At 40.8% G+C, this 10,625-nt stretch overlaps 1 protein-coding gene across 1 annotated transcript; it reads right to left on the bottom strand.

Moving 5' to 3' along the window:
- Window positions 1-1,091: 1,091 nt before the first annotated feature.
- On the bottom strand, window positions 1,092-10,344 carry LOC124271877 (glyoxylate reductase/hydroxypyruvate reductase-like). Its single transcript, XM_046707043.1, is given in 4 exon segments — window positions 1,092-4,403; window positions 6,575-6,650; window positions 6,652-6,746; window positions 10,027-10,344. Coding segments are annotated over 4 exon segments (975 nt in total). The 5' UTR covers window positions 10,229-10,344; the 3' UTR covers window positions 1,092-3,801.
- Between the last annotated feature and the right edge of the window lie 281 nt (window positions 10,345-10,625).

Below are 10,625 nucleotides of genomic sequence, written 5' to 3'. Positions count from 1 at the left end.
GTGCTCTTTTCCGGAGCAGAACTCTGAAACCGTTCACTATTTCTTCACCAAATTTGGCACATAGATTGGTATGGCGGTGTACTGGTGCCTTTTGGTAGTTTTGGAATTCTGAATAAAATATTTTTGGCGTTTCCATGGCAACAAGTTTGACTTAGACTGAAATTGGTGATAATGCTCCTTTCAAGGCTCTCCTTCCACTTTTCTATATACACACCTAAATATTTGACATAATCATAACTCGTAGACATAATCATGAAGAGTATTTTGCCATTGCGGGGGATATTGATGACTTTGTCTTCTTGTTATTTTTAAAAATTACTGTCCAAACAGGGATTCGAACCCCTGTGTGCTATAGCCTCATACACGTATATAGATGTCGCCTACTCGGTGAATCACACACATACGCCGACCAATCTCATTACAATAAGATATCTACCAAACCCAAATAGTCGACTGAAGCTGAGTTCAACTATCTACACTTCAAACAAAAAGTATGGGAACACCCTTTGAACTTTAAACGACATGTTGGAACATGCAGTGAAGCAAGCGATTCTATAAACGCCCAAACACAACAGCCTAGTGCATGTTACAGAAAGACTTTCCATGCAGCTTGTGTCACAAGTTTAAATCAAACATGGTGCTGGTTTCTTTCACCACCCTTGTTTTTGCTGGTTTTGACAATGTTTCATTTCACTCAAACTCAACGAATATAGGGTGTTCCCATACTCCCTCTTTGTAGTATATTTCAGTTTATTCGGGAAATGATTTCTCAAATTGGAGTAGTAAACTCAGACTAACTTTTTTAGGTCAGATTTTAATAAGATTAGCGCGCCCATGTGAACTAAAATGGTCGCCATGTTTACACTGACTGACTGACTGAGTTTGGTTTTACGCCGCTTTTAGCAATATTCCAGCAACATCACGGCGGGGGACACCAGAAATGGGCTTCACACATTGTACCCATGTGGGGATTCGAACCCGGGTCTTCGGCGTGACGAGCCAACGCTTTAACCACTAGGCTACCCCACCGCCCCCGCCTTGTTTACAAATACAAATCAATTAGTCAAAGAACAAAGCAGAAAAGCTTCAAGTAATATTTTATTATTTATTTATTTTACAACGAAGTGACTAGTCAACATGTCACGTTAAACACAATCAAACGTGATTAATAGAAAAGTGAGACATGCGAAAATACAGATGTTAAAATAGTATTAAAACTTTGTTACACCGAAATGGAAATTCTCATAAAATGCGTTTGGTTATTTTCTTGGACTGGACAAACAAGTCTAAAATTTGTTCTAGGACCGAACTAACAGGTATGCTGACTAATTTAAAAAGTTTCAATAGTCCGAACAGAATGATCACATACCTAAATATAAATGTATATATCCTTGTTTCAAAGCTCGAGTCAATTTTCCGTTTACTCTCGTTAAGCCCACGTGATATAATGTTTTAAAATGATAATTTTCAATCTGAATATTTGTCCCCCAAAACTTAAAGAAACTTTCCGACTGTTGAACAACATTCGCTGAAAATACGAATCGGTTTAAAGCACAAATTAGCATTATGACGGCGGGAAAAACTCCATGTTGGGTATCGGACAGGTCTTGGGCCTGACGAGAGAAGGCTTTAACCACTTGGCTACTTCGCCGCCTCTAAACACAATCAGGAATGTCTGGATAACGAATACAAAACAACTCCCTAATAAGCAAGTTCCTATTTCCCCTAGGTCGTAAATTAAACGGTATAACCTGGTCAGTTTAACATAAACATACAAGCAAACAAATAGAATATTATAATAATAATAATATTTCCTATCTATCGAACTCTACTCATAGCATTTCGAATACATGGCGTAACAAAATTTCCAAACATTTTGGAAATTGTACATTAACAATCATATAACAGATGTGATAAATGTCAACGGTATTGCATTCATTACATAGTGATATAGTAAACGATAGGTGGGAACTGGCAAGTTGTCTAAAAATATATCCTTTATACTTAAACTTGTAGACCTAGCCGACTTGCGTGGACTATGTACACCGTGACGTGTGCAAAACCGGTAGGTATTGTTGATTATTTCCCGGTAAAAAGTTTGACTATTGTTTTCATATTACACGGAGGTTGAATATCCCCTTCTATAACTGAAATTGTTTTCAAACAGGCATTCCGACCATTTATGTGACTTATGGCCGGGTAACTCAGTTAATGATCACAGACAATCATAGGCTCATTAGCCTCGTAAAAATAGACGTATGGGGACGGGTTGAAACAACTAATAACCGTTAAAACATTGGTGTACTATAACAACATTGGCAGCTAGCTTAGTTACGGAAACAGACATGGATTTGGCGACTGCACCGGAGAAAAACATATTGGGAATGTTAATACGAACACCGTTGTGTCGAAGTTGAAGGGCCCTTCGTAAATCCTTCGAGTTATCAGAGGTTCGATATAACCGAAGATTTAAAAAGAAAGAATACGAAGGGACCAAGCTTTCACTTCGAGGCAACTGTCAGCTCGACACGACGGTGTTTGACTGTAGCTGAAGACATCAGTTTTACAGACAAGATCGGTATGAACATTCAATTCAAGGCTTTCTGAGAACTATCCACATTTCTTCGAGACTAGTGCTCAATGGAATATTTCAGACTGTGCAGAATGAAGACCCACCCACTGATGTTTACGGGCCAGTCCGGGACACGTAAACTAAGTTTTTGAACTCATCGGCCTTGAACTTGAAATTTGACGAATTTTCTGATAAGCGAAACCAGCGTTGATGTTGCAGGTTGAAAATATCAATCTAATTAACGTTGACCTACACGAATAAAAGCAATTTAACATTTTGTTCTGATTACAGAAAACACTGGTGCTCCCCGTGGTGATATCGCTTGAATATTGCTTAAAACAGAGTAAAACTTTACCTCACTCACTCTCTCACTACAGAAAACCTGCCTAAAGAACTGACCTTGCTGGTACATTCGACAAAACCAATGTCAAGGACAACGGATTCATTCTGTAATTTGAATGAAAGCGCGCGTCTACGGTCTAGTATATATGCTCTTGGTTCTGTGAGTGAGTGAGTAGCAGTATTCCAGTCATACCACGGCGCTTAAGCCTCAAGTAATGCTGGAACGAGGTGTATTACCACTATAGTGAAAGCCCTGGTTTGGTGTAGACAAACCGTTGACTCTTACCAATAACAGAAAATACCAAAAAATATAACCTAGACGGGACACAGTGCTTAAACAAGCACAAGTCTCTGGATTGTAACAAAGTGTTTGCCACAGGCAGTTCACGGAAGGTTGGAGCGAACATTAAAACATTGCCTTCATATATAATGCTGATGAATATTTGTGTTCAAAGCTAGCAATAGTTTACACATACACGCACATAATACAAACAAAACGACTCCAAAACAAAGAATCTCAAGAATATCTGAACCGCTATCTGTCGATAAGTGACAAAGTCTGCTTTGGTCACGTCAGATGAACCACTTGTGAAGGTCCAATAAAACTTTAAAATGGTCCTTTTCAAAAACCAAATTTAGAAACGATTTCACTCCATATTGCCAAAGATAGGATTTCGTCTGAATGAGATTGGCGAAACATACATCTTCACTAAACAGAACCATTGCACGATAACAGTATATAGGGGAAGTTAATAGATTGTAAAACAAACTAACAATTGATGATTCATTTCTCCACCTTGAGCGTTGGCCATAAAGCATCTAGGTTAACTGGCACCCCTTGATTGCTGCGTAGCGACAGATTAAAGAGGGACAAGCGACCAGTTTGATTAATTACACGAAACTTGTCCGAACACCTTCTCCTTGTGGAACACCGATAAAATATTTTTAGCGGTCGTCAGAGACATGCTATTCCTCGACTCCCATGTATTACTTCCCATGTGTGGCAGAATAATGCAGTTGTTGAGGGATACCAACTTATGATCGGCTGGTAGAGGTTCTGGTTCCGTGACGTCCAGACCGGCAGCTGTGATCTCTTTGTTGACGAGAGCCTCATACAAGTCGTCATGCTGGATAACTCCGCCTCTTCCGGAATTGACCAATATTGCCGTCTTCTTCATCTTCTTGAATGCCTCAGCGTTGAATTTGTGTTTTGTCTGTGGCGTCAGATTACAACAGATGCAGATACAGTCAGATTCCTCCAAAAGGGTATCGAAGGACACGTATTCAGCGCCAATGTCGTCGGCGTAGCTCACCTTCACGACGTCATTGTAGATGATTTTCTTGCCTCCGAATGGTTTCAGACGCCGAGCGACTCCGTATCCTATTCTCCCAAGGCCATATATCCCCAGGGTCTTATTGGACATCTCGGTGCCGCACAGCCACATCGGTTTCCATGGCCCCCACTCTCCAGACTTGACCGCCTGGATACCTGAAACAATCAGATCACAATAACTCACCAATGTTTGATTGACACACATTCCACACTGGCTTGTAACGCAAATTCTAAGATGCCTTACGGTTAGAACAATCGAAAACAAATACATTATCAGACAATAAAGGTATAGTTTTTTGATGACGTAACAATTGAATGACGTTATCCCGTCACTGCGCCATTCTAGAGTGCCCCCTTGTAATCGAACCATTTTACATTACGTCACAATGTAAGCGACGTCACGATGCATGTCAGTTGTCATCGCCTCGTACGGCCTCCTACAGTAAACTCAACGTTGCATCCAGTTTCTTGGTTTGCTGTTGGTTCACGCAGCTAACATCACTGGTGGAAACATTATGTTTATGTTTTACGACGGTTAAAATGTGTCATTTCGACGCACAAGTTTTCAGCGACACGGTAACGTTCGTAATGTTTACATTCCCACAATGCAATTGTGAATGTCGCTTGACTACTCAACTTCCTCTGGATGTACTGATCTAAACTTACGCTGGTAGTAGAAATGCAACGTTCATATTGCCCCATATGGTTTACGTTAATGACAGATGTAACTAAAATAATTCAGAGAAGATATTTAATCCGAACGTAAACCGTCATCAAACTGTTATCATTTGTTTTTTTCTGGTAACGTTCGTCTTAACGTAGGGGGCAGACACATCAATAGAACAGCGCGCCAGTTAGCCCTGTTCGAGGATTCTTAATTTAGGTCACCGACACCGTCGTTTGTTTTCTGCCTTAAATTAATCGTAATTATCTTTAGAAAGTATTAAATTTGGCATCTTAGAAAAGAAATACACTTCGCCCTACCACCATGTATAGTGTAATGAAACACACTTTCTCCCTGAACTATTATAACGTTAAAGCACTCGGACGCAAGCGTCCTCGTGCTTTAACTATAATAGTTCAGGGCAAAAGTGTGTTTTATAACACTATACATGGTGGTAGAGCGAAGTGTATTTCTTAAACACTGGCATCAGGGTATCCTTTCATGTAGTGCTATAGCACCAACCCTCACAACGCGATCCATGACGTCATGTTATAATGACAGGTTATTGTCCAAGACACCAACCTTCACAACACGATCCATGACGTCATGTTATAAGGACAATCTATTATCCAAATACAGCAACCCTCACAATGGAACAATGACACGCTATTGTCCAATCCACCAACGTTGACAACCTGATCCATGACGTCATGGAACAATGACGCGCTAATGTCCAAGACACCAACCCTGACAACCTGATCCATGACGTCATGGAACAATGACACGCTAATGTCCAAGACACCAACCCTGACACCTGATCCATGACGTCATGGAACAATGACGCGCTAATGTCCAAGACACCAACAATGACAACCTGATCCATGACGTCATGGAACAATGACGCGCTAATGTCCAAGACACCAACAATGACAACCTGATCTATGACGTCATGGAACAATGACACGCTAATGTCCAAGACACCAACCCTGACAACCTGATCCATGACGTCATGGAACAATGACGCGCTAATGTCCAAGACACCAACAATGACAACCTGATCCATGACGTCATGGAAAAATGACGCGCTAATGTCCAAGACACCAACCCTGACAACCTGATCCATGACGTCATGGAACAATGACGCGCTAATGTCCAAGACACCAACAATGACAACCCCGTGTATGAAGTCACAATTACAAACATAGGTTGATGCCTCATAGTATATTAAACCAGGAATACCTAGGGGAAATAGTCCAACAAAACGTAAGAGAGTTGATTTATGCCACTCTTCATCAGTACATGGTAAGAAAATGTACTAATGAATGGAACTATAGCAAAAATCACAATTGTCTCAAAAGAAAACCCAAGACCTTGCGCCAGTCTTGATTAGCACATGGAAGAAATTCGTAATGTTTTTGACATATGTGTCTCGAAAGAAAACACCAGAATATTTATTGTACAGACTCCCTTCTAGAAAGAAATACATGTTGATGACCTGCACAGATAGCCTTGACAGCCCGCAACAGTTTACTTCATGAGTCAGAAATAGCTGCAAGCGTTTTGCCGACATAGCATTCCTTCAAGCAAACAGTCTCGTCTCCCCGTATCGTTTACTTGCGTCAACGATTGCACAGGTCTGTGGGAATAACTTGGCAGCGCTCACCTTCTAACAATCTACGAGACGTCAAGAGAAGTAGGGACACAGTCAGCTCTGCAACGCTGTCCGTGGATACGTTGGGGGGTGTTGGCAACAACGATGTCACGACGGCGACATTCCTCCAGATCGATGTGTTCGTAACCTACTGACATCGTTGCTACGACCTTCAGGTTAGGGCCTGTATGTAAAAATGAGAAAATGTTAATTACCTCTCACTCCAATAAAAGGGGATCACTAAAAGAATCATAAAAAAAGGTAGAAAAATGAAAAAATTGTCAAAATCTTTGGAAAAATAGAAATACATTTTTAAACAGAGAAGAAAAAGTGAGAAACAATGAAGTAATTCTCACTTTGAAGACTACTCTATTCTAACAGTCAAAAGCCATTTTACCTTTTTTTTCTAATTTTACAGGATTCAGGTAGTGATCTGACCCTGACCCTGACCCTGACCTTGACCTGACACGTCAAACAATTATATGGCGGAATATTCGTAGTATTGCACTTACAAGCTGCCATTTATGGAGGCGCATACAATACGGTAAATGAACATACTAACTTGAGCATATTTGCGTTCATCCATTACTTTATTTGGCTGAGTTAGTGAGTATGTTTTAGGGACACCAGAAATGGGCTTAACACATCGTACCCATGTGCGGAATCTGGGTCTCCACCGTGACGAGCAATTGCTTTAACTATCAGGCTACCTCAACGCCCCAAATCTTGGGTGAGTGAGTGAGTGAGATTGGTTTTACGCTGCTTTTAGCAATATTCCAGCAATATCACGGCGGGGGACACCAGAAATGGGCCTCACACATTGCACCCATGTGGGGAATCGAACCCGGGTCTTCGGCTTGACGAGCGTACGCACTAACCACCGCCCCAACTCTTTGACGAATTACCATGACATGTGGCAAATCTCTGATATATCATCGGTCTTGATTAAGGTGAACATGGATTATTGTCAATGATTAAAAACATTTTCTATGGACCAAACCCAAATATTCGCAATGTCAGCACCCATCTCTACTGACCTATATACCAGACAAAGTTAACTAGTATTCATGAATAGAATGAACCCAACGCTCGAGATCACGTGGTACAAGTCCTGTCAGCCTGTCTAACGAGTATTCTGATTCAACAATGCGACGACAAACATTTTTAGGTTTCATGATCAGTGACCTGAAATGCCTGAGAACCAAATACCCAGAAATACGAAGCGCGTGCACGAAGCATGACGTCCCTAGGTGTACAATAGGTACATGGTTGAAAAAACTGACTGTCAAATGTAAGTTTCTCGCGTATCTGTCATAACAGGAAATGCGACAGCATCACCAAACTTTGTTTTCAAATGGATGTTGACGAATATCCAACACATGTCAGCTTCCTGGGGCGAATACTGATCGGCTCATTTGTATGTGTGCCTGATTTGGATTTAAACATGCTTAGGAACCGGTAATTGTTTTACAGTGAGTGAGTTTAGTTTTACGCCGCACTCAGCAATATTCCAGCTATATGGCGGCGGTCTGTAAATAATCGAGTCTGGATCAGACAATCCAGTGATCAACAGCATGAGCATCGACCTACGCAATTGGGAACCGATGACATGTGCCAACCAAGTCAGCGAGCCTGACCACCCGATCCCGTTAGTCGCCTCTTACGACAAGCATAGTCGCCTTTTGTGGCAAGCATGGGTTGCTGAAGACCTATTCTATCCCGGATCTTCACGGGTCGACAAACATGGGTTGCTGAGGACCTATTCTACCCCGAATCTTCACGGGTCTGTTTTACAGTGGATGAGAGGGAATACAAAACTAGGACAGTCTCTACAGCAGGGTCACATCACACTGGGTTTTCTGATAATAAAAATGTCATCACATGACATAAATCAAAGTGCTTTTGTTCTTTGTCTTTTTGGAATGGGTCATGTACTTGGACCTCATGGAAACATATATGGGAAGAAGTGATGGACGGTTATTATTTGAACATTATAATTCAAAAACATATCACACAATTTAATGTTCTAACAAAAGTAAAATAAGGAGAAATATGTCTAATAACATATACATAAACTAATGTTGGTTAATCTTTGGTCTGCAATAATATATGTATGAACTGCTCTAAAATGCATTTCATTTAAACATCCCTAAGTCTTGTCCATGTTATATAAGTGACTTCAGTAGCCATGGAGCTATATATAGATCGTTGCACGTGGTCAGGTTCACCCTGTATGACCGATTCCTGTTTAACTCGCCGCCGAGTGCAAGTGTACCTCACTACTGTTGAATAGTGTTTGTGACCAACTTCACTGACTAGTTCCTGATAGATTTCCGCTTAAATTTGGAAGTTAAACCCAAAGATATTATCTAAATAAATTCTATCGTGGTACTTTCTGTCTCCCCAGGAAATTACAAACGAAGCTCTACACGCTTCCACCGCGTGAAACCGACACGATAAATCGTGCGCGCTGCGGGCTTTATCGATTTTCCAATCGGCCCCAACTAAGCATAATTAAGACCGTCCTTGCAATGCCTGAATGTAACCTTGTGCAACTTCAAGGTGAACTCGAGACTTCCGAGGCGATACGTTGGTGAATTAATAGCCTTGACCTCACACACACATCGTAGTGAAACTTTCTAACCTGATCTAAAACGTGATGATATCAACAATTTACCGCCTGCCCTAAATAAACGGATGTCCGTACTACAAAAGCCAAACAAAGGTTTTATACTGTCTGCCATTTAAGTTAGATTTCAGAACAATGCAACCCCCTTATACCGGACATTTTGTTTGACACTCAGTTTGTGCTAATGAATCCTCTCGAAAAACGCAAATCACACACCTTACACGAGAATACATGTTAAATCTGGGCCTATACTTCCACATTGTCCACATAATGGAGTGTTCGGATTATGGGGGCGCTGGATTAGTTCAAATGCAGCAGCGTTTGAAACCCCTTAAATAGTAGCAGGTCAATAACCCGATACAGCTAAGCATATACTGCTGGTGTCTCTCTGTTTGAGAAAAGAATTTTTAGTAATAGCATAGAAAAAATTGTGTCCGTGATGTTCAGCGACTCGTGTCGGTTTCACAACACACTCATAATACCATCGAACTGATGTTACCCTTACATAACCTTCAGTTGACCTTAATTCACATGTATGTGTGTGTACATATATTGCATAAACACAATATATCCCATGCAAAGACACCATCTGTCACATTCAAGCCTTGGAATGAATATTCACTATTGGGTAAATCAAATAGCGATAACCATTAAACGGTATTACAAATGGGCTTTTATGTGTACACACGAAGCACTATGCGCTGTCTCTGGATCCAATAACTATTTTAAGCATAATAAATTGATAATAACGCTTAAAAAATTACAATATATCTAAAAATATTTTTTTAAATTCAAGCATCAAAGTTGAATTGAAACATATTAAAATTTAGCTCACCTGCAGCTTCAATAACTTCCTTGTCAATGCTATCTGTAAGCATACAAAACAAAGCGTCATATCCAGGGATATTCTTTATCAGTTCTTCCCGTGGAATAGCTTCATCGCTGTCCCAAAATGTCAGCTTGCATTCGGTCTCTAGAAGTTCAATCCCAGGGGCAGGGACCCTCCTTGTTACATAAACCCTCGGTTTTTCCGGCATTTTGATCTTTTATGTGTCTCTGTCCGCTTATGTTCCAGACACCGCCTCTAAGGAACTAAGCCGCCCTACACCGACAATATGCATATATACACCACTCAAGTTATGCTGCAATGCTAAAACGAGGTTGCAATGGGGAATTCCCTGTCCCCTGATTGGCTGTTTTCATCGACTGACGTCACAAAGTCACAATCCTACGTGCGTTTTCGCCTGCATCTGATGTCGTCGATGTTAGAACGGATATTTATATATAAGCGAAGATGTCGATGTTTACATCCCTCTTAACAAATATATAACCCCAACCCCCCACCCTGTGAGGGTGGAGATATTTGTTCCGGGTTCAGTTCGTGTGTTTGATCACGTAAACTGCTGGCGTATGTGAATATTGCCAATAATTGGT

The sequence above is a fragment of the Haliotis rubra genome, unplaced genomic scaffold (genome assembly GCF_003918875.1).
Source record: "Haliotis rubra isolate DU_JTF1 unplaced genomic scaffold, ASM391887v1 Scf164, whole genome shotgun sequence".
Lineage (NCBI taxonomy): Eukaryota > Metazoa > Mollusca > Gastropoda > Lepetellida > Haliotidae > Haliotis > Haliotis rubra.
This window is presented reverse-complemented; position numbering and strand designations above follow the sequence as displayed.